This window comes from Somniosus microcephalus, chromosome 13 (assembly GCF_052327205.1).
Source record: "Somniosus microcephalus isolate GS21.2 chromosome 13, FLI_Smic_1.0, whole genome shotgun sequence".
Classification (NCBI taxonomy): Eukaryota; Metazoa; Chordata; class Chondrichthyes; order Squaliformes; family Somniosidae; genus Somniosus; species Somniosus microcephalus.
The window spans coordinates 66,837,174-66,861,637 of NC_140999.1; the positions used below are offsets into that span (position 1 = coordinate 66,837,174).

The following is a 24,464-nucleotide window of genomic DNA, read 5'->3' on the forward strand; positions in this document are numbered from 1 at the left end:
TATGAAGCAGCTGAAGATGGTTGGGCCTAGGACATGGCCCTGAGGAACTCCTGCCACGATGTCCTGGGGCTGTGATGATTGACCTTCAACTACCACAGCCATCTTCCTTTGTGCTAGGTAAGAGTCCAGCCTGTGGAGAGTTTTCACTGATTCCCATTGACTTCAGTTTTACTAGTGCTCCTTGATGTCAAGGGCAGTCACTGTCACCTCACCAATGTTTGGACCAAGGCTGTAATGAGGTGGGGAGCAGAGTGGTCTTGGCAGAGCCCAAACTGGGCATGTGATCAGGTTATTGGTGAGTAAGTGCCACTTGATAGCACTATTGGTGACACTTGCCATCATTTTGCTGATAATTGAATAGACTGATGGGGCAGTAATTGGCTGGATTGGTCCTGCTTTGTGGACAGGACATACCTAGGCAGTTTTCCACATGGTCAGGTAGATGCCAGTGCTGTAGCTGTACTGGAATAGCTTGGCCAGAGGTGCAGCTAGTTCTGGAGCACAAGTCTTCAGTCTTTCCTGACTCAGGAAAGAACATGAAGCTGTAATTAAGAGCAGATTAGAAATTCAAGTCAGCAAAACAAAACTCTTAACAAAAAGCATATGGTTTAATGATAAAACACTTGGCTTTTGTTAAGTTACTATTTACACAGTATTATTCAGTTCAAAATAAAAAAAGTTAACATCTTAACATTACTCAACAGCATTTGCTGCAAACTGGATTTTGACTTAATTCAGATCCCACATCTGAAGAGAACCTGCATTCCAAATATCTTCAAAAAGTCCACAAAAAAAAAACAGGCCATTGAGGTGGTGAGCAGGATCAAACAGTTGGAACAAGGCTCATTTAAGGTTCCAGTTTGATCTCCAACATATAGGCCATTATTGGGGACGTTCAATGAAAAGGGTCACCACACAGGCAGATCTTCCATGAATCCAGTGCAATCTGCCATTTACACATTTCATTGTCTGGTTCCTAATCGGAGAGATTCTGGTGGGGGCACAAATAAGTAAAATGCTCAATTGATGACTAGGTTTTCAACCTTATAGTGTCAAATGCAATTTATAGAATAAAGGGCTTGTGTAAGTTGTTGGAATTCACAAGAACCAAATGACAACTTTACCCAAGGTGCACAGTTCCAGTCTCAAAAGTCACTGATATATTCCTTGCCTCACCCCCCCCAAAACTGAAGTAAGTATCTTCTGTCTTTAGAGATTAATTTGATGGAAAAGACTTGCCTCTTCAACCTTCTATAAACCCTTCATCTTATCCAAGGCTTCAAGACTATAGAAATAAATCCAAATCTTCTCTAAACTACAAGAAAGAGGAATTCAGATTCTCCAACAGCACCAAACATCCAGTTGCACAGGTGGTTAAAAATCGATCTCTTCAGAAGCAGGCTCCTGTTAAATAGCCATTTAAAATTCCTGAAGTATAGCCTAGCCTTTAGTGTGGTGCCATTCTCAATCATTACTGGCCAATGTGTATAAGTTATTGTATGATATTTGAACAATGCCAAAATGGATGCCAGTGTTTCCAATGCTATCTTACAGAAGAGGCTCCATCATTCAGTGACATATAGACTACAGGTTTCCTGTATAGACAATAATGCTGTATCATGAAGACAACATCAAACAACAGGGATATCAATCCAAGACCAAATTTGGTTGGGTCTCCAAAAATCAGCATCCGCTCATCTGCAATAAAATGAAAAGTAGACTGGTTTAGTGAACAGCTCATCATCCAATAGTCTCAAGTAAACCAGCTTGGTCAGTCTATTTCAAATCTATATCCAATAGAGGACAGTATCAAGACAAAGGCAAAAAAACACTTTAATCTTCACTTAAGTGATCAACTGGAGAAGGGGTGGATCACCTGCCCAATTTTCATTTCACAGGACTGAAAAAAATCCAGTGTAGTTTAAATGGATCATCTGCTCACCAATTCACCACTCAAGCAGTAAGGTGAAAATTATCCAGGATGTCCATTCCTCATTACTATAGACACCCACATGTGGGCACCAGGTGAGGACAGGCCAGAGCCTGGCTAGGATGTCCTGGTCATGTGCACAAGCCTTCCAACAGTCAGTTAAGACCCCTGAATAATGGCCATTTGGTCAAGATACAGGTAGGCAACCACCTGCAGCACTGTACTCAGTCAAATCTTTCAAATGGGGGGGGGGGGGGGGGGGGAAAAGAGGTAGTTACTAGAGCTACAAAAACCGTAGGTCTATTTGTTAAAACAGGGAGCATCCAAGGTGCTTAAGTTCTGCAAGGCAATGGCTTTTGTCATACACCAACATGCATTTCCAATCTATGGCACCTGGGCCCTTCAGGCACTTCACAGTTTAAGCTCTACATTTTTCCAGGTGAGGAACAGAATTGGATACACCAATCCCAGGTTGGTATTCCAATACATCATGCGCAAGACAAATCAATCTTAATGCCATATGTCTGCTTAGTTAACCCCCTGCCCTTTAGCTCTGCTCCATGAAGAGTACACTGGCTGTGTGCAGTGCCACAGGAGATGGACAAGCAAACACTTCATTACAAGTTGGCCATTCACATCACATGGTGCCTTACCATTGTTGTAGGATTGCAAGGACATCTGCAGAAGGCTGAAAACACCTCCAGTAAAATCCAGCAGCGTATTCCAAATGCACCAGCCGATTGTGCTCTTCCTTTGGTAGTTCATATAGGCCTGGAAAAAGAGGCTGCAGTGACGAGCATGATAACACCCAACCATTGAACCCACCAACCTTGGTGAGGGTCTCAATGTTTAATAAACAGGACAATGCAGTGGTGGTAGTGTATAGGAGGGGATGTTTTGACAAGAGCCATTGCCACTTGTAGTCATCTTCAGTCCCACATATTCAATTGTGTTTGAAGCCTTTTACTGGTTCTCCACACTTCGAGGGAAGGTCAGTCCTGTTGTACCAACCCACACCCTCCTCCCCAGAATGCAGCCATCAAGTTGCCAACTTGTTCACATCAAAGTCCCACAATTAGATAAATGACCAGATCATCTGTCTCAGCAATGCTGGTTGAGGGATAAATATTGACTAGGACACTGGGGATTGAAATAATGCCATGGGATCTTTTACATCCACTTGAGGGCAGATGGGGACCTTGGTTTAGTGTCTCATCTGAAAAGACAGCATCCACATGCAGCATTCCCTCAGTACTGCACTGGAGTGTCAGTCTCAATTATCTGCTGGAATCACTGGAGTGGGGACTTGAATCCAGGACCTTCTGACTCCGTGCCACCACTGAGCCAACCCACATGGGTTGTGTGTAACTATAAAACTGTCTGCTCACATTACAGTTCAATCTGCCTTACTCTTCTAGCCACCACTTACCTGAGGAATATATTTAATGAGTACAATGCCCAGTTTGATGTAAGAGAAATAGTAGACGAGTTGGAGCCATGTTATTTGATGAGCTAGAGCCATGATGAGGGTGACAAGAGCAAGCAACCATGCGCCCACCACAAATCCAGTAGCAATCTTTGACACTTTCTGTGCCCCTCGCTGTATTGCAGAAAAAAAACTAAAATTGATCAGTAATAAAAAATGCACCTTTAATTTAGTAAAACAGCCCAAGGCAGTTCACAGGAGCATTAGCAACAATGACACAGCCACACAAGGATAGATGATCAAAAGCTTGTTCAATGAGGTAAGTTTTAAAGGAGTGTCTTCAAGGAGGGAAGAGGCCAAGGTTGAGGCAGTGAATTCCAGAGTTCAGGGCTCAGTAACCCTAATGAAGGGATTGCACAAACAACCTGACAAATGAATTGCAAGATGCTCAAAATTTGCAGCACGGTGGCATAGTGGTTAGCACTGTTGCCTCACAGCGCCAGAGACCCGGGTTCGAATCCGGCCTCGGGTGACTGTGGAGTTTGCACATTCTCCCAGTGTTTGCGTGGGTTTCCTCCGGGTGCTCCGGTTTCCTCCCACAGTCCAAAGATGTGCGGGTGAGGTTGATTGACTATGATAAATTGACCCTTAGTGTTAGGGGGATTAAATATGTGGGGTTACGGGGATAGGGTGGGATATGTGTTGATGTAGGGGTTACAGGGTTCGGGTGGGATATGTGTCGGTGCAGGCTCGATGGGCCAAAATGGCCTCTATCTGCACTGTGGGGTTTCTGTGATTTCTGTGAAGACCAAGAATGCAGTTAAAAAAAAAAAGTCTAAATCTTTAGCAGCAAAGTGATCAGACAAATGCAAAAAAAAAAAGTGACAAGTGTCCAATACAAATGGGCTGAATTGGAACATGGTGACTGAAAAGGGACACATTTATGGGGAAACTAGAATAAAAGTATATGCTGATAGGGGGAGGGAGATCTGAGTGGAGCATTAACACCCAGCATGGACCAGTTGAGATGAATGGCCAGTTTGTGCTACAAATGATGTAATTCAATGTTTCTGGCAATGTCTAAACAATGGCGAGGCAATTTAAAAAAAAGGTTGGGATATATAGCCAGACTGTACAGTGCACTGGTCAGATCACACTTGGGACTATTCTGTACAGTATTTTAAATAGGACAGTTATAGTCCAGAGAAGAGCACAAAGAACAGTTGCAATATAAAGAGAGCAGCTACTGGGCAAAACTCCACTTCTACAATCCAGAAGGGTGGAGAGACCTGCTTGAAGTATAGTTTAAGTGGCCTAAATAAAGCAAATCATGATCACTTAAAATGAGATAAATCAATGGACTAGAAGTTAAACATAAAATGATTGAAAATACTTAATTTAGGTATTGAGCTTGGGAGGAGGGGAATGAGACTGCTCAATGGGTCAAATGATCTTCTCTAATCCAACTGTTAACTTGCATCACTGCACTGGAGGCACTGACCTCATAGATACAACACTGACAGATTGTAATGGTTGTTAACAAGATGGCATGGAGGCTGAAAAAGACATCATTTGCTTCCACTGGGTTCACTCCTTCTGGGTTACACGCAAGAAATTGTTTCTGGAAAGAGAACAGATTTAGGGCACCAGTTAAAGTCAGAATCTCTGCTCAGTGACAGTATATCAGCAGACTGTCCACACAACATGCAGATATGGCCATGAAGAATGTTCTTGACTGGGATCCTCCTGCTAGTGTTTAGACTGGAACCCATTCCCTTGATCACCATGCCTAGAACTCTTGCTCAGTTATACCTACAAGGGGCAAAACCAAAGATTAACCAGGTTTGCTCACACTACACTACACAAATGCATCTTATGCTTGCTCACTAGATCAATTTCCCCATTAAAATGAAAAAACTGCAAGATAACATGATATTCACAGCCAGCTGCATCTACAAAGCAACACTGCATTGGCAGTACCTCAGCTTTCTACATTACCTTCTGAGCGAGCTTCACCAGAGTGTATGGACCACTTCCCAAAGCTTACCCATCACATTATAAATAAAATTGCTGTGGTACATCCATTAGGGCATTCCCTTCACCAGTTACTCCTTCAAAATGGAGCACCAGCAAGATTCTTCACTGTCAGGAGTACTTGCTTGTCTAGTTAGAAACCAGCATCTTAATAGTGGCAAAAAGCCTCAAGATCACTGAACACAATGGGCTAGTTATCTGCCAAGTTCAATGCCAGTAGACTCACTGGTTCAATAGTTACAGGTATCACAACTGGCTTGAAAGACATGTTGGATGGACCACCACCAGCTCAGGAGAGAAATCATTTGCCTCCTGAATTCTTCAAATTATGTTGATATTTTGGGATAGGGAAGTGAAGGAAATGACATTGTCCAGCTTGCTCCAAATCACAGGTCAGTGTGGTCATGCACTGCACAGGCCAGATCAGCAGTTATCAGTGTTTCAATTAACTCTAGCCAGACTGCAGGAGGATTAAGCCTCAGAGGAAGCTGCAATAGTTCTGAACCCCAAAGAACCACACCCTTGAGAAAAGGGACAGAAATGAAATTGCTGCTCACAGCTAGTGAATGGCATTTTCTAGTTGGTCAGTCATTGCAACACTCCTCCAGTCATTTGTTTTCATGAGATTATAATACATAGCTCAGGTTGAAGAGCTAGCATCAGTGCAGGTGCAAATCAGCCAAATATCCACCTTCTGTAATTTCTATGAATCCATGATCCAATCTCACCATTCCCTATAACACACCAGCACTAGGCAATTCAAAACCTTACCTTAATACATGGAATCCAGAAGAGGCCAATGTTAAAGATTCCATATGCCAAGTGACCCGTCAGATTCAGTGCCAGAAAATCAAAATTCAAACCAATTACACTGAAAAACAGAAATACACATTTGAACAGGTAGTCATTTCCAAAGTGTAGCCACCCTGTACAGAACTGAAAAGGCATGAGCACTGGAGAAAGCCAGTGTGATAGGTGATCAGACTGTAGCATTGAACACAACACAAGCTCAATCTCAAATTTGAAAAATCTGCAAGAATCTTTGCACACTTCACTTCTAGGTGAAGAGTTCTGTCTGGTTTTCTGCTAATGGGGGAATATCAGTGTTCTGTTTGGAAAGCAGTGTAAAGTAATTATGTAGCTAGAGTGAAAGCATGAGCTTTTTTCTGCATTTGCATAAAGTGCTGGGACTTCTTTGGCCAGAGCATTACAAGCGTTGAAAAGCAACCAGCACCAGAGGGCAATGAGCAGGTGACAAGTTAAATTATCACTGGGCTTTCCTCTTGCCAATTTGGACTGTCCCTCTATTTAAACTCCAATTGGCATAGATTTCTTGTTCAGTCAGCACCACAGATGCACTGCCTGTAGTGAAGACACTTGCATCTTGTCAAGAGGCACCCAAACCATTTTATCCCCATTAACAAAGGGCTGGTGCTTAGTAACCAAAGAAATGAACAAAGTCAGAAATTTCCCTCTAGGTTAAAGAGGAAAACTCAACTGGTGAACATAGCAAGAAGTTCAAAAACTGGCTGTAATAGTGATTTGTACTGTAGTCAATAGCTCCATGCAGACCCGATGGCAATTACACTCAAACACCTTAAAGGCACGAAGTTGCACACAGCTATGCTTGGAACAGCAGAAGACCACATCTACAATGTCCCTGTGCTTATAAAAAGGAGCATCTTCAATCCACTGAGCAGCAGCCATTATGAAATTTGACCCAGTTAACACTTACTGCACTGAGCACAATCTTCCTCCAAAACCCAGCTCTACTTGCAACTGATGATCTATTTGAACATCAATGGAGCTTACACCATATCCTGCAACTCAGTAGCAGCAAGAGAGCCACTAGAGGCTCTCGAGTCAGCTATATTCCAGGACAACAGGAATTTAAAGGTTTAGTTTTGCAAGTCCAGAAGCAGTCCCAGATTTTTCACATCACCATTTACAGTTATCCAATCAATGGCCTTTACCTCTTACGCCTCCAGTTTTCAAGAACCTGTGGGTAGAAAGAGATGGACCAAGCCACGAAGTAAATCCAACCAATCACCTGGTTTACAATCTTCAGAACACTGCTGTGAACCACCAGAAAACGAATTTGTGTTGGACTCCTACAAAACAATTCAGACCATTAATAGAGATTGGTGGGGAGGGAAAGTTAAGGTCTAATTAAGTTAGATACAATTTAAGTAGCAGAATAGGTCCTAAAAGCAGTTATTCAATGTAACCTTACCATCTGAATAATAGAACAAGTAGATCCCAATTATTCAGCAGGGCAAGGGTTGTGCTGAATGAAGTCTTTTACCTTGTTTAAGCTTGCAGGCAGTTCCTTTCAATCCAGTCACAACAAAGTAGTTTAAAAGCCAACTGTGGAAACTGCAATCCTAAACCCATTTGTTTATGTACAACATTTTTCCATTAATGTATATTCCCATCCCTTGTTTTTCCTTGCAATATTTATTACATCACTTCTCTACATTTAAGTTGTAGATGCCCCCATCACCTATCTGGCCACTCTGTTAACCTGTAGCCCTCCTCAAGTCTTCTACATCCAGCTCACTATTTTGGCAAACTCCCTCCCCTATTAAAACACTTTCTGAAAACCCATATACTGTACAACCATCAACTGCAATTGCTTATTCATCCAACTAGTCATTCCTCCCCTACAAAGCACTCTAGAAAGGTTGGAGCCAAGAATGGAAATCAATGCATGTGAAATCCAGGCAGCCAATTGGCAATGCCAGCTTTACACATGGTAGCAAGTTGAAAATCTATCCCAGGTGCTTGATCTCAATGTTCACAACCCAAAAGGATGGGCAACCCCTGCCAAGGGCCTGGGACCAGGAGCCTCAGTGAGAAGACTGCTGTTTAGGATTCTTTTAAAAAAGGGATTAGATAATGTAGACCATAAATGAGCTATTGTCCAGAACAGAAGACACAGCCTGCACTTGAAAGGAGGTAAAGTCAAAACTTATCTGCAGAAACAATATTAGTGAGCAAGTAGTCAAACTAAAGAACAGGCTCCAAGGAGATGGTGGAAACCCCCTAGTGTTGATTGTAAGTTAGATTTCAGAAAATATTTTGGGATGGTGTACATGAGCAATGAGACAAGAGTATAGCATGCTTTGGAGGAACAGGTGAATTCAGACCCATGGTTCCCAATGCTCACTACTGGGGGCTTTCATGGTGTTATTTTATGGGTCTGTTTTAGACTAATTGATAGCTAGGATTAGTCAACAACTTTATTGTTGGATCATGAGTGCCAAGGCAAGTTAACCAATTGCTCATTGTTTCCATAGTTTGAGGAAGCCTCAGAATTTTAACTACCTTTCATCTCCATTTGCTTTTAAAACTAAACCCCAGTTGCAACTTCCCCTCATCCATTTGTAGAAAAAGTTGAAATCCTGATGAGAAGCTATTTCCTAGCCAATTGTAAATCTCTGCCACATTAAATATTTCTTAAAGATTTCCTGCATAATACAAGCAGATGGCTGCAACTTGAACCAATACACTTCCCAGTCACAACTATGTGTTGACATCTACAACTGTAGATTCCATGTTAGTGTAAAGTCTTAATTCATAGAACAATGAGTCAGTGAAGCTTGGGCTAAATACACACCTGGTCAGATTGCTGTTGCTGGTCTGGAGGTAGATAGTGACCTGTCCAACTTCAACTCCTTTAACGGTGAAAGACAATGAGCTTACAGACTTGGGCAACACAATCTGATAAATAATAAAACATTCCAAGTTAGTCTTATGCATTTAAAAAAGGGACAGACAAGAGAAAGGGATGGGACCTAGGGTGGCGTGGACACTGGCAGTGTGGAGAGAGTAGAGTGCAGTTAATCTGAAAGTGTTCAGCTGGACTACAATACATGAGCTTTATAGAGAGGGTTGGGGTTAGGGTGTTCACATGCAGTGTATTAAAATAACATTACATCATATAGGCTATACAAAGCCTCAAGCAGAGGGAAGACAGGAATGATATCTGGGCAGTTACTGAGCTTTTATTTGACACCTTAACTCTGGACAAGTCTAGTTTAAGCACAAGGACATCCTAGGACAACCTACAACTCCACGTGGATAAATCTTTTCCTCAGAATGCATCCCCATAATCTTTACTGAATTGCAAAGGTCACTCCTTCTGGGTCAGGCATCCAAGTTTTTGAAGCACCACTGCAGTCCACCCCCTCTGACTGGAAATGGAGGGCAACTAGTGGACCCAGATTCATCAAAGAACCTGCAAACTAACCTGTCAGCTTTTGATGGGATCTGAATCCTATTCGCCTAAAAGTTCTGACCCATTAAAAACCATTAAGGTTTGGGTCCAATATTCTCAGTTTTGACAGAATTCCACCAGCCTTTGTGACTGCTAGTTTACACAAGTCTGAAGAATGTGTTCCTTACTTTTTCAGGGAGTTGAACAATACAAGTGTGTTTGGACGAGAAGGTCACGTTGAATGTGATGACTACAGTCTCCTGCAGGGGGGCACTGGGAGAGAAAAACAAAATCAAACCATTGTTACCAGGAGCCACACCAGATGTCACCACATGCATGCAGAGTGGCCATTAGTTTCACAATGCCTAATCTAAACCATTTAATCCTAGGTTTCCTTTGATTACACAAGTGCCACCTCAACATGACCTACCTCAGAGCAATTCGGATATCCTTAACATTGTTTATTCCCAGGGTAACAACTTCTGGCACTATTAGGGTCTCAGAGGCTTCTGAAAACAAACACAGCAGGTGATCATTCTGCTCACGCTAATGTGCAAAGCCACAAGAACATACAAATGAAAAACAAATGAAAAACATAAGCTCAAGTATAAAAAGGACAAGAGTAGGCCATTCATCCCTGGAGCCTGGTCCACCATTCAATTAGATCATGGCTAGATCTGTATTTCAACTCCCATTTACCAGCCTTCTTTCCATGGCCCTCGATACCCTTATCCAACAAAAAAAAACTCAAGTCTTGAATATTTCTATTGAACCCCCAGCATCCACAGCCTTCTGGAGGAGAGTTCCCTTAAATGAGAAAGTGCTTCCCAATTTCAGTCCGAATCACCTCACTACTTGATATTGCCCTCTTCTGGATTCCCCAGAAAGTGTTAATCTACCCTGCTGAATCCCTATCATTTTAAACACCAGTTAGATCTCCCCTCAAACTTCTAAACTCCAGGGAATACAAGCCAAGTTTAAGAAACCCTTTGTGCCCTGGTATCATTCTGCCAGGAACAGTGTGGCAGTGGGGAGAACTTTAATTCCAATCTAGATGGGAGAGAGTGTCCCATCTATCTGTAGGGGTCCCATGTGAAAGGAGCTGGAGCAGTCTCAAGCTGGTTCAGAGTGCAAATTAGAGTCACTATTAATTGGTTAAGTTAGGCAGGTCAAAGTATAGTTCTTGTGGGGAAATGGAAAATAAAAAACTATGGGGAAGTAGAGAATATAACCACATCTGCAATACCATGTGATCATGGCCAATCGGCAGCTTTACCCCATTTACTGATCTAGGTTACATAACCCTGTAACACTAACAATTCTATCACAGTTCTGAAAGTTTCAATTGACCTAGCCACAGCTTTGAGGGGGTGTTCAGATTTCCACTACCCTTTGTGTGAAGAATGCTTCCTGACTTCACCCTGAACAGCCTAGCTCTAATTTTGAAGTTACACCCTCTTGTTCTGGACTCCCACTAGAGGAAGTAGTTCCTTTATCTACCCAATCAACTCCTTTAATTACTTTAAACCTCAATTGGACTAGGGGCTAGAGGGCACAATTTTTTAATTTGCAGAGACAAAATTTGGAAATGCAGTAAACAAACTGAGGAAAATAGTAATAGATTTCAAGAGGACAAACAGGCTGGTGGAATGGACAGACTCCTGGCAGATGAACTTCAAAGAAAAGTGAGGTGATCCATTTTGGTAGGAAGAATGAGGAGACAATACAAGCTAAATGATATTATAAAGATGGTGCAAGGAGAGAGAGACTGACTTGGGGAAGTTTGTGCACAAGTCTTTGAAGGTGGCAGGACAGGTTAACAAAGCAATTAAAGCATATGGGCTCCTGGGCTTTATAGAGGCAGAGTACAAAAGCCAGGAAGTTGCACTAAACCTATAGAAAACACTAGTTCAGCCCCAGCTGGAGTATTGTGTCTAATTCTGGGCACCACACTTTAGGAAGGATGTGAAGCATTGAGGGTTCAGAAGAGATTTACAAGCATGGTTCCAGGGATGAGGGATTGCAGTTGTGTGGATAGACTGCAGAAGCTGGGATTTTCTCCTTAGAGCAGAAAAGGTGGCCAAGAGGTGATCTGATAGGTGTATAAATCAGATGAAAGGTTTAGATAAAAGTAAAGAGAAACGGTTTCCAATGGCAGATAGGTCAATAACCAGAGGGTGCAGAACCAGAGGGTGCAGATTTAAGGTGATTGGCAAAAGAACCAGAGGCAACATGAAGAAAAACTTTAAAAAAAAAGTGATTAGGATTTAGAATGCACTGCCCGATAGGGTGGTGGCAGATACAGATTCAATAGTAGCTTTCAAAAAAACTTACCACATTGCAGCGAGTTGATCAGACTGTAAAAGGTAACCACGAGGAACACTGGAAGCTTCATGGCTCTGGTTTTAGATTTGCAGAAGGAAAAATTAAGACTAGCTTCTCCACACTAACCTACATCTGTTAGAAGAGATGGTGAAGAGACACCCTGCAGCCAATCAGGCCAGGTCCCAACTCTCATCTGAAGCCTATGGTTAAGATGGTGACCAACAGATGATTCACCATTACAGCTCAACACACTGGAGCCCAAAATATGGTTTACCATTTTACCAGAGCAAGCTACAACCACATCAGGTTTGTCCAATACCCAGGGAGCCTGAAATAAAACCCATGCATTAGTCAAGTCAGATTAAAAGCAGTTCAGCCTATAGTGAGCATGATTTCATGGGTAAAATTTACAGTGGGTACATGATCCTCTGTACAAGTTTGTAGGTATTCACTGTCCAGGAATCTCAAAACATTTATCCACAGCTGAAACAACCTACCCGATTATTATGGGGTCAGCAGACAGCAATAGCTTGGATGCTCATCTGGTTCCAATTCTTGCAGTCAAAATGTGGGTGGCACTAGGAAGGCCACATTTATCTTGTCCTGGATGGCATTGAGCTTCTGAGTTGCTACAGCTGCAAATTCAGTCTCACTCCTGAATTGAGCCTGGTAGACCTTTCATTTCAGAAACCTGGTCTCTGCCTTGCTCTTGCAGCCCACTGGGGCTACTCTTGCCAATCTCCTCCCCATCCAACTCACCCCTCCCAGCACTGACCTTGGGTCAGCCATCACCAACCCTCTCTGCATCTCCTTCCAGATTGTCCATTCACTTGGATGGAAAGGGCCTTGTTTGCATGGGATTATTGTGGATAATTGCATCGACATCACGGTCTGGACAGAAACTTGGCTGAGGGGTGATGACACCTTACCCTTAAATAAAGCCTCCCCACCTGGCTATACCTTCCACCACTTGCCCTGCTCAGACTGCCGTGGCGGCGGTGTGGCTCTCATCACCAAATCACACCTTAGCTTGTCGCCCTATTACTCTGGCACTTTCTCCTTTGAGTAGCTCACATTTAAAGCTCGCATTCACTACCACTGACCCACCATAAAAAATTAGAAATACCTTCACAGTTCTCAGCACTGAGCAACTTCTCAGCCTCTGATTTCAATTCATAATGCTCTCCCCCAAGTTCACTAGCTTCCTAATTTCTCCCTCCATGTATACTCCCAACCCATATTCACAGCCACCCTGCGACCTTGCCATCTCTCATGAGCGCTACTTCCATTGTGTCAGAGACCACTTCCTCCCCCACCCAAACCCTACTTCCTTTTGTGTCTGCCCCTGGGGAAAAAAAAAATTCACTGCACTTATGAAATCCCAACTATCCAGCCTTTGATGCCCTAGTCCCCATTAAAACAATTAATTACTCACCCTGGCACAGCCCTCATTTTCATTCCCTTAAGTCCATGGGGCGCAGACTTGAATGGATATGGCAGACAACTGGTTTAGCTATTCACCGCCAGATCTGGCTGGACCACAAAGCATTATCAGGTTCTGCTCTCGTCTGCCAAAACTGCTCACTATTGCAGAATGCAAAGATAAACCCTGGCTTCCATTCTCCACTGCTAACTGCCTTAAACCTGTCTCCGCCAGCAACAAGCAAGGAACTCATGGACTTTTGTCTAAGATACAGACCATCCGTTCAGCTGCCTCTGCCACTACCCCTCCTAGTCCACTGTGCCAAACTTCCTCCAGGGATTCCCCCACCCCACATCTTGCTCCAGTTTTTCCTCCGACCTCCCCTCATGACTTCTCTGTGCTCATCTTGTCCACAAGACCCACTTCCTGCTCCCTTGACCCTATTCCCACCAAACTGCTGCTGACCAAACTGCTGCTGACCATCCAACTTCCTTTTCTGGCTCCCATTGTTAACGGGTCTCACTTCAAGTACCATCGTCCGCCCCCCACCCCCCCCAAATCTGCTGTCATCACCCCTCAAAAAAAAAAAAACCACCCACCACTCCATCCTTGCAAACTACTGCCCCATGTCCAAACTCACTTTCCTCTCCAAAGTCCTTGAACATGTTGTCACCTCCCAAGTCTGTGCCCATCTTTCCCAGAACTTCATGTTTGAATCCCTCGAATCAGGTTTCTGCCCATCACAGTACCGAAACATCTGTCACAAACGATCATGCCTCATCCTCCTTGACTTGTCTGCAGCCTTTGACATGGTTGGCCACTCCATCCTTCTCCAGTCGGTAGGACTGCACTTGCCTGGTTCCATTCTTATCTATCTAATCATAGCCAGAGAATTACCTGCAATGGCTTCTCTTCCCACTCCTGCATTGTTACCGCTGGTGTCCCTCAAGGATCTGTTGTCAGGCACCCCCCTATGCTGCCATCATCCAAAAAGAGCATCAGTTTCCACATGTATGCTGACGACACCCAGCTCTACCTCACCACCACTTCTTGTGACCCCTCTACGGTCTAAATTGTCAGACTGCTTGTCCGACAGCCAATTCTAATGAGCAGAAATTTTCTCCAATTAAATATTGGGGAGACCGAAGCCATTGTTCAGTCCCTGCCACAAACTCTGTTCCATAGCCACTGACTCCATCCCTCTCCCTAACATGTCAGAGTCTGAACCACAGTTTGCAACCTTGGTGGTATATTTGACCTTGAAATGAGCTTCTGACCACATATCCGCAGCATAATAAAGACCGCCTATTTCCACCTCCAACATCTCCACCTTGCCACAGCTCATCCGCTGCTGAAACCCTCATCCACACCTTTGTTAAATCTAGATGTGATAATCATTGCCTGACATTGTGGCACAAGTGTATCCATCATTCATCAGCTCAAGCCTGGATTTTGGCCAGGTGCTGACCTAGGCAGGTAAAGGCTTCAATATTGGGAAAGGTTGTGAATGGAGCTAAACAGTGGAATTCAGCAAACAGCCCCATTTCTGACTTTATGACAGAGGAAAGGTCAAGATGAAGCTGGTTGGGCCAGGGACACTTCCTTGAAGAATCCCTGGGTTGTGAAAATTGTCCTCACAACAACTTGTCAGATGTAATTCTAGCTACTGTACATTTTTTCCTGTTGACCCCCAATTAATCTTATTTTGCTCCTTTATGTCTTCTGTCAAGTCTTTCCTTGATGTCAAGGGCAGTTACTCACTGCTGGCATGGCGCTCTTTCATCCTGGAGCAAAGTGGCTCTGGCAGAAGCAAACTTATCAAGCAGGTTATTGGTGCCATTATTAATACTTCTTGCTTTGCTGATGATTGGAAAAAGGCAAATTTAAAATATGTGTCCTATTTCTTCACTGCCCCCCCCCCCAAACCAATTTCATGTCTACTGATTCTAGGTAAAGGATCCAATCGCAGCTACTTTCAGATTTAGGAACAGGTGTAGGCCATTCAGCCACTCAAGCCTGTTCCACTATTCAATCTGATCATGGCTGATCTGTATTTCAACTCAGAGGGATGTTTCAGATTTCCTACTTGGTGTGTAAAGTGCTTAGTGACATCACCCCTGAAGAGCTCTAATTAAAAGGTTATGCCCTATTGTTCTAGACTCCCCCCACTCAAATCCTTTAATCATATTAAATACCAATTAGATCACCCCTTCTTCTATACTCAAGGGAATAAAAGCCTGGTCTATGCAACCTGTCCTCTGCTCTGGTATCATTCTAGTGAATCTGCACTGCACCCCTTCCAAAGTCAATATATCCTCCAAGGTGCAGTGCTCAGATTGAACACTACTCCAGGTGGGGGTCCAGCTAGAGCTTTAACATAAGAAATAGGAGGAGTAGGCCATTTGGCCCCTCAAGCCTGCTCTGCCATTCAATAAGATCAGAGCTGAGCTACCTCCTCATCTTCACTTCCCTGCATTATCCCCATATCTCAATAGTCAAGAATCTATCAATCTCTGTCTTGAATATATTCAATGACAGAGGGCTGTGGAGGCTCAGAGGTGGAGAATTCCAAAGACTCACCACCCTCTGAAGAAATTTCTCCTAATCAGTCCTAAATGGCCAACCCCTTATTCAGAGACTATGACCCCTGGTTCTAGATGCCCCAGCCAGGGGGAACATCCTCCCTGCATCTACCCTGTCAAGCCCTGTAAGAATTTTGTATGTTTCAATGAGATCACCTCATTCTTCTAAACACTAGAGAATATAAAGCTAGTCTACTCAATCTCTCCTTTATAAAAGTAACTTCTATCCCTTGTATTCCAGCCCCCTTGTGAAAGGACAACATTCCATTAGCCTTTTGAATTATTTGTACTTGTCTACTAGCTTTGTGATTTATTTCCCCAGAAGACAAAGCAAGCCAGCTTTATCTGAAAGTTGAATTAAAAAAATAGGCCAGAGATGTCACCAAGCAACTGCAGGACATGAGGCAGGAGGGCAAACAGCCAGAGGTTGTGGTCCATATCAGTACCAAGGACATAGGTAGAAAGAGGTCCTGTAGGCACATTTTAGGGAGCGGAGAGATTCAAAAGCAGAATCAGAAAAAGGTAATAATCTCCAGATTACTCCTGGTGGCACACGTGAGTATAGAAATAGGAGGATAGCACAGATAACATGTGGCTGGAGAGATGGTGCAGGAGGGAGAGCTTCAGATTCCTGGGGCATTGGGACTGGTTCTGAGAGAGCTGGAACATGTACAAGCCAGACAGGTTGCAACTCAGCAGGGCCAGAACAAATATCCTCACAGGGAGGTTTGCTAGGGCTGTTGAGAGTTTAAACATAGAAGATAGGAGAAGTAGGCTATTCAGCCCCTCAAGCCTGTTCCACCATTTAAATGAGATCATGGCTGATCATCCAAATTCAGTGCCCTGTCCCCACTTTCTCCCCATATCCCTTTAGCCTTAAGAAATATATCTAACTCCTTGAATATATTTAATTAATTGGCCTCAACTGCCTTGGGTGGTAGAGAATTCCACAGGTTCACCACCCTCTGGTTGAAGAAATTCCTCATCAGAACTAAATGGCTGACCCCTTATCTTTAGACTGTGACCCCTGGTTCTAGAGTCCCCTGCCATTGGGAACATCCTTCCTGCATCTAGTCAGTTTAGTCCTATTAGAATTTTATAAGTTTCAATGAACACACACTTAGTCACTTGGAAAAAGACCCATTTATTCCAACTCTTTGCTTCCTGTCTGCCAACCAGTTCTCTATCCAAGACAGTACCTTACCCCCAATCCAGTGTGCTTTCACTTTGCACACTAATCTCTTATGCAGGACCTTATCGAAAGTTTTCTGAAAGTCCAAATATGCCACATCCACTGCTTCGCCCTCATCTATTTTACCTGTCACATCCTCAACACATTCCAGTAGATTAGTCGAGCATGATTTATCTTTTGTAAATCCATGTTGACTTTGTCCAATCCCATCACAGTTTTCCAAGTGCTCTGCTATTATATCTTTTATAATGGACGCTAGCATTTTCCCCCCCACTGCTGATGTCAGGCTTACCAGTCTAATTCTCCATTTTCTCTCTGCTTTTTGAATAGTGGGGTTATATTAGCTATCCTCCAATCCATGGGAACTATTCCAGAGTCTATAGAATTTTGGAAGATGACCAGCAATGCATCTACTATTTCTAGGGCCACTTCAAGTACCCTAGGATGTAGATTATCAGGCCTTGGGGATTTATCAGCCTTCAATCCTGTCAAATTTCCCCAACACTTTCCCTACAAATACTGATTTCATTCAATTCCTCCCTCATTAGACCCTATGGTCCCCAACATCTCTGGGAGGTTTTGTGTCCTCCTTTGTGAAGGCAGAACCAAAGTATGTATTTAATTGGTCTGCCATCTTTGTTCCCCATTATAAAGTCCCAATTCTGATTGCAAGGGACCTACACTTGACTTCAATCTTTCTCTTCACATATCTATAGAAGCTTTGAGTCTGTTTTTAATGTTCCCTGCAAGCTTACTCTCAAATCTAATTGGCAGGGGAAATGGGCACCAGGATGTAACATTACAAGGGGAAATAAAGTGTTCAAAGGATTGGGAGAGGCAGAGAGCACTAAAGAAAGAAATAGTAAGGTATTAGGGGGTCAAACCAAGAGAATACAGGATGGTCTAAGATGGGTTTACAGGTGTATGTATGTGAACACAGAAAGCATAGTAAACAAGGGAAGTGAGCTGCAGGCACAAATAGCCACATGGGAATATGATGTTGTGGCAATAACAGAGACCTGGCTCAAAAAAAAAGGTAGGATTGGGTATTAAATATTCCTGGTTATAATTTGGTGTGGCAGTATTGGTCAAGGAGAATGACAGTGTTGGAGGGGGAGGATGTCCTGGAGGGGTCAAGGACAGAATCTATATGGCTAGAGTTAAGAAATAAGAGGTGCCATTACACTACTCAGTGTATTCTGCAGACCAAATAGTGGGAAGGCTATAGGAGCAAATTTGCAGAGAAATTACAGAGAGGTGCAAGAACTATAGAGTAGTAATAATGGGGGACTTCAACTATCCGAATACAGACTGGGGTCGTAATAGTGTAAAAGGCAGAGAAGAGCAAGAATTTCTGAAAAGGGTTCAAGAGAACTTCCTTGATCAGTATGTTTCCAGCCCAACAAGGGAGGAGACATTGCTGATCTGGTTCTGGGGAATAAGGTAGGTCAAGTGTCAGTGGGGGAACATTTATGGAACAGTGATCATAGTATCATAATGTGGAGATGCCAGTGTTGGACTGGGGTGGACAAATGTAGGAAGTCACAACACCAGGTTATAGTCCAACAGCTTTATGCACTGCTCTTTTGTCAGGTAGTGAAGAGAAACACACAGGCACAGCATATATATAGGTCAGAGAAAACTGCTAGATCATCTGGCAGTTTTCTCTGACTACATATGCTGTGCCTGTATGCTTCTCTTCACCTGACAAGGAGCAGCACTCAAAGCTTGTGACTTCAAATAAAGCTATTGGACTATAACCTGGTGTTGTGACTTCCTACATAGTATAAAGGTTTAGATTAGCTATGGAAAAGGACAGGGAGCAATCTCAAGAAAGAATGTTTTAACAGGGAGGGAGGGGCAATTTCAGTGGGATTAAAACAGATCTGGGCCTGGGTAAACTGCAAGCAAAGATTGGCAAGCAAGACTGTAATGGAACAATGGGCTGCTTTTAAAGAAATACTTTGGGTACAGTTGAGGTACATTCCCACAAGGGGACAAGGCAGGGCTCCCTGGATGGTGAAACAGATAGAGAATATGATGAAGCAGAAAAACCATGTATGACAGATGTCAGGTTGCAAATGTATCTGAGAATCAGGCTATATATAGAAAGATCAGAGAAGTGAAAAAGAAAATAAAGGAGCAAAGAGAGGGTATGAGAATAGAATGGCAGCCAACATAAGGTAATCCAAAAGTCTTCTATAGGCATATAATAGTAAAAGGGTAGTAAGAGGGGTGGGACCAATAAGGAGACTTATGCATGGAGGCAGAGGTACTAAATGAGCATTTCACATTGGCAGCATCCTCTTGGTGAAGACCATAGACATAGTGGAGGTGGTAGTGGAGATACTGGCTAGAATAAAAATTGATAGAGGTGGTATTAGAAAGGCTGGCTGTACTTAAGTTGATAAGTCACCAGGTGTAGATGGGATACATCCTAGGATGCTGAAGGACTTGAGGGAGAAAAATCAGAGGTACTGGCCATAATATTCCAATCCTCCTTAGATATGGGGGTGGTGCTAGAGGACTGGAGAATTGCAAATGTTACACCTATTTGATTTTTGAACAAGTGTAACAATAAACCCAGCAACTACAGACAAGTCAGTTTGACTTTAGTGGGGAAGCTTTTAGAATCAATAATCAGGGACAAAATTAACAGACAAGGTGTGGATTAACTAAGGAAAGCCAGCACAGATTTAAAGGCAAATTGTGTTTAACTAACTTGATTGAGTTTTTTGATGAGGTAACAGTAGGTTGATGAGGGCAATGCAGTTGATGTGGTGTACATGGATTTCTAAAAGGCATTCAACAAAGTGCCACATAATAGGCTTGCCAGCAATGTTGAAGCCCATGGAATAAAGGGACAGTGGCAGCACAAATACAGAATTGGCTAAGTGACAGGAAACAGTAGTGGTGAAGTTGTTTTTCAGACTGGAGGAAGGTTTACAGTGGTGTTCTCCAGGGGTTGGTTCCCTGACCACTGCTTTTCTTGATATATTAATGACTTGGACATGGGTGTACAGGGCACAACTTCAAAATTTGCAGAGGACAAAAACTTGGATGTAGTGAACAGTGAGGAAGAGAGAGATAGACTTCAGGAAGAGACATATGCTGATAAAATGGGTGTATATGTGGCAGATTAAATTTAATGCAGAAAATTGTGAAGTGATACATTGAATGAGGACAAACTAAATGGTACAATCCTGCAGGGGGTGCACAGAGACCTGGGGGGTATGTGCACACAAATCAGTGAACATGGCCAGGCTGGTGTAGAAAGCAGTTAAAGGCTTACAGGATCCTGGGCTTCAAGAATAGATGTATAAAGTGTGGGGACATGAACTTGTATAAAACACTGGTTTGGCCCCAACTGGAGTACTGTGTCCAATTCTGGGCACTGCACTTTAGGAAGAATGTGAAGGCCTTAGAGAGGGTGCAGAAAAGATTTAAAGAGAATGATTCCAGGAATGAGGGACTTCAGTTACATTGATAGACTGGAGATGCCAAGTTGTTTGCCTTGGAGCAGAGAAAAGATTTGAGAGAAGTGTTCAAAATCATGAAGGGTCTGGACAGAGTAGAGGGAAACTGTTCCCATTGGCAGAAGGGGTCACGAACCAGAGGACACAGATTTAAGGTGATTGTTGCGAACCAAAGGCAACGAAGAAAAAAAAAAATGTAGCAAGTGGTTAGGATCAGGAATGTACTGCCTGAAAGGGTGGTGGAGGCAGACTCAATCACTTTCAAAAAAGGAGTCAGCTAAGTAACTGAAAGAAATTTTTTTGCAGGGCTACAAGATTTTTTTTTTTGGGGGGGGGGGGGGGGGTGTGGTGGTAAAGAGAGATATATAAAATATATATTAGTAATATCTCCAAGTTTGCAGGCAACACAAAGCTGGGTGGGAATGTGTGCCGAGAGAGAAACTCCAGTATGATTTGGACAGGTTGGGTGATTATACTGCATTTGCCCAATGTGGATAAATGAAAGGTTATCCACTTTGGTGGCAAAAACAGGAAGACAGATGATTTTCTGAACACCAATAGATTGGGAGAAGGGGAAGTGCAACATGACCTGGGTGTCCTTGTGCACCAGTCACTGAAGGTAAGCATGCAAGTGCAGCAGGCAGTTAAGGCAAATGGTATGTTGGCCTTAATAGCAAGAGGATTCGAGTACAGGAGCAAGGATGTCTTGCTGCAGTTGTACAGGGCCTTGGTGAGACCACACCTTGAGTATTGTGTGCAGTTTTGGTCACCTTCTGAGGAAGGATGTTCTTGCCATGGAGAGAGAGAGTGCAGCAAAGATTCACCAGGCTGATACCTGGGATGGCAGGAATGATGTACGAGGAAAGATTGGAGTCGATGAGGCTTATATTCACTAGAGAGAGAGTGAAGAATGAGGGGATCTCATTGAAACTTATAAAATTCTAATAGGACTAGACAGACTAGATGCAGGAAGATGTTCCTGATGGCAGGGGAGTCCAGAACCAGGGGTCACAGTCTAAGGATAAGGGGTAAGCCATTTAGGGCAGAGATGAGGAGGAATTGCTTCATCCAGAGTGGTGAACCTGTGGAATTCTGCACCACAGGGCATTTGAGGCCAATTCATTAAATATATTCAAGAAGGAGTTGGATATATTTCTGGAGGCTAAAGGGAGCAAGGGATATGGAGAAAGCAGGGACAGGGTACTGAATTTTGATAATCAGCCATGATGTCATTAAATGGCAGAGCAGGCTCAAGGGGCCAAATGGCCTACTCCAGCTCCTATCCACATTTCTGTTCCTAAAAGGGCAGGGGGGGCAGGATCGCTGAAGTGCTCTTGCAGAGAGTTGGCACAGGCTCAACAGATCAATGGTGAACTTCTATGCTGTAACCATGCTAGGATACCAATAAAAAAAGACACCATTTTTTAACTCCTGTATCATAAAGTACTAAGTCACCACCTCCCAGAGATAGGGAGGAAAATGGCTGCTCAGCTTCATTACAAAAGAACCTCCCAGGCCTGAATTTCCAGCAAGAAAATTAAGGCTCTTAGAAGGTAAACCAAGACCTTACATTTATATAGCACTTAACAGAAAAACATCCCATCCCAAGGAACCACACAGGAGCATTAACAGAATCTGACTGAGCCACAAGGAAATTAGGTCAGATGACCAAAAGCTTGGTTAAAGTAGGTTAAGAAACATGTTAACAAACAAAAGGGGTAGAGCAGCTTAGCAAGGGTATTCCAGAGCTTAGGACCTAGGCAGCTGAAAGTACAGCCACCAATGTTAGAGCAATAAAAATCAGGGATGCACAGGAGGAGCTCAGAGGTCTGAGGGTTGTTGGGCTGGATGAGGTTACAAAGATAGGGGGGGGGGGGGGGGGGGGGGAGGGGCCATGGATGGATTTGAAAGGAGAATTTTAAAGTTGAGACATTGCCAGACCAGGGTCAATGTAGGTCAGCAAACACAGGAGTGATGGTGGACAGGAAAACAAGAGGCTGGCCAGGAGAGTATTGGAATAATCAAGTCTAGAGGTATCAAAGGCATGGATGAGGGTTTCAGCAGATGAGCTGAAGTAGGAGCAGAATTATATAGGTGGAAGTAGGCCATCTTGGTGATGGAGCAAGTATTAGTCAGAAGCTCATCTCTGGATCAAATGCAACACCAAGGTTATAAACAGTCTTAAGCCTCAGGCAGTTGCCAAGGAGGGATATAATCAGTGGCTAGGGACTAGAATTTTTGGCAGGGACCAAACTGTGGCTTAAGGCTTCAATATTTAGTTGGAGGAAATTTGTTTATCTAGTACTGGATGTCAGACAAATTAGAATGTGGTGGGCAATTTCTATTCATTTTTTTTTCTGGGGGGGGGGGGGGGGGGGGGGTTGTGCAAACCCTTTAAGGGGCTGTGCAACCCATTCAGTCTCACAAAGCTTGACATTGAAAAAGCCTGTCCCAGGCTGCATGGGACTAGCAGAGGTGCACAGCCACACATCTTATAGGGAACATTGGTGGTGGGATCAGGAAAAATGTTGGAGGGGGGTCAATCTGGGTGTCATCAGCATACACATGGACATCACCTGAAAACATGCCAGGTTTCAAGGGGCAGCATCTAGGAGAGAAATTTAAAAAAAAGAATCCCACAGAGGCTAGGCATTGCTTCATTGGGTACATGTAAAATATATGAACTTTTGGGGTACAGACCAACATCATGAACTTAGAGCAGCCCAGGAAGTAGATGGGGGCTTGGTTCAATAGTCACATGAACCAGGATTTTCCAACACATTTAGTATTTTCCAATGATATTAAACTGGTTTTAAATAAAAGCCATGAAAGGCACTGGCTATAGCATTAACAGAAAGAACTGAAATCACAGGGTTCAGTCAGTATGACAAGTGTCCAGTATACACAATACCAAGCAACCTCAAAGTCAAACGTCATACCACAAGAAAGAGAAAATAATGGAAAAAAAAACACCCCATTCACTGCCTGAACACTTTACTGAAAAAAATCACAATCGCCTCGTGCTTTAACTGCACCAGGGAACCACCCCACACAGCGCACCCCGATGAAAGTCATACACCAAAACCATTACAGGTCTATTCACTTCTAGAAACATTACAGCATCTCCCAACCACACCCACTTGAAAACTTGAATCCAATTCATAAAAAGCAGAAAGTCAGAAGTTATGGCCAGTCGTGGCTGAAAGGACAAGATCAAAGTTTACAAATGTGAGGAGCAACAAAACCCACTTCCAAAACACTGCAAATAGCCACAGAAGCGGAGTTGATTGGAGGACCATATTAGCTTATGAATCAGTAAACTGGCTCCAAAACTATCGGAGAACAATTTAACAAGGAGAAAAAATGCACTTACAGAAAGACTCGCACTTTATCAGGGAAACAACAGTCGACGATACACAGATAAGGTCACCTTCGCATGCTTCCCTGAATGATAAATTACTTCCGTGTTGACAAAGACCTAACTAACACACCTTCTCCCAACTTTTATAATCAATCATCCTATGACGTCACCTATGCCCCTCCCAGAGGCGGGGCCAGGAGGGTTTCTCTTTTTAAAGAACCAAATAATCAAAAGAGTCACTCCGATTGGTCGAATTAAAATAGTCCCTCCTGGCAACAAATCCATTGGTTCTGTCATCCTCTTTTTGGGAAAACAAATAAATTAGACAAATAAATACTGTAAATAAACCATTAAACCTTCAAATAAACCTTACGAATCAAATTAAAATTTGGTTTTCCAGCCCAATTATGCACTCCAGTCCCCGCCGCGCCCACCGGTCATGGAAGTGATCGAGCGCGCCGGCGGACACCGCGTGCTCCATCTCCAGGGCCACCCG

At 43.3% G+C, this 24,464-nt stretch overlaps 1 protein-coding gene across 2 annotated transcripts; it reads right to left on the minus strand.

Annotated features, from left to right (window-relative positions):
• Positions 1-589: 589 nt before the first annotated feature.
• On the minus strand, positions 590-24,093 carry LOC147108396 (cystinosin-like). Of its 2 annotated transcripts, none has more exons than XM_086004985.1 (11): positions 23,981-24,093; positions 11,944-12,008; positions 10,040-10,115; positions 9,798-9,882; positions 9,010-9,113; positions 7,364-7,501; positions 6,162-6,261; positions 4,858-4,977; positions 3,360-3,530; positions 2,584-2,701; positions 590-1,698 (listed from the first exon to the last, which is right to left on the minus strand). In XM_086004985.1, the coding sequence occupies exons 2-11, from the start codon at positions 12,002-12,004 to the stop codon at positions 1,544-1,546; spliced, it is 1,128 nt and encodes a 375-aa protein (XP_085861111.1). In that variant the 5' UTR covers positions 12,005-12,008; positions 23,981-24,093; the 3' UTR covers positions 590-1,543. The 2 variants fall into 2 exon arrangements, with proteins under 2 accessions (XP_085861111.1, XP_085861110.1); XM_086004984.1 differs by having other exon boundaries at positions 10,040-10,118.
• Between the last annotated feature and the right edge of the window lie 371 nt (positions 24,094-24,464).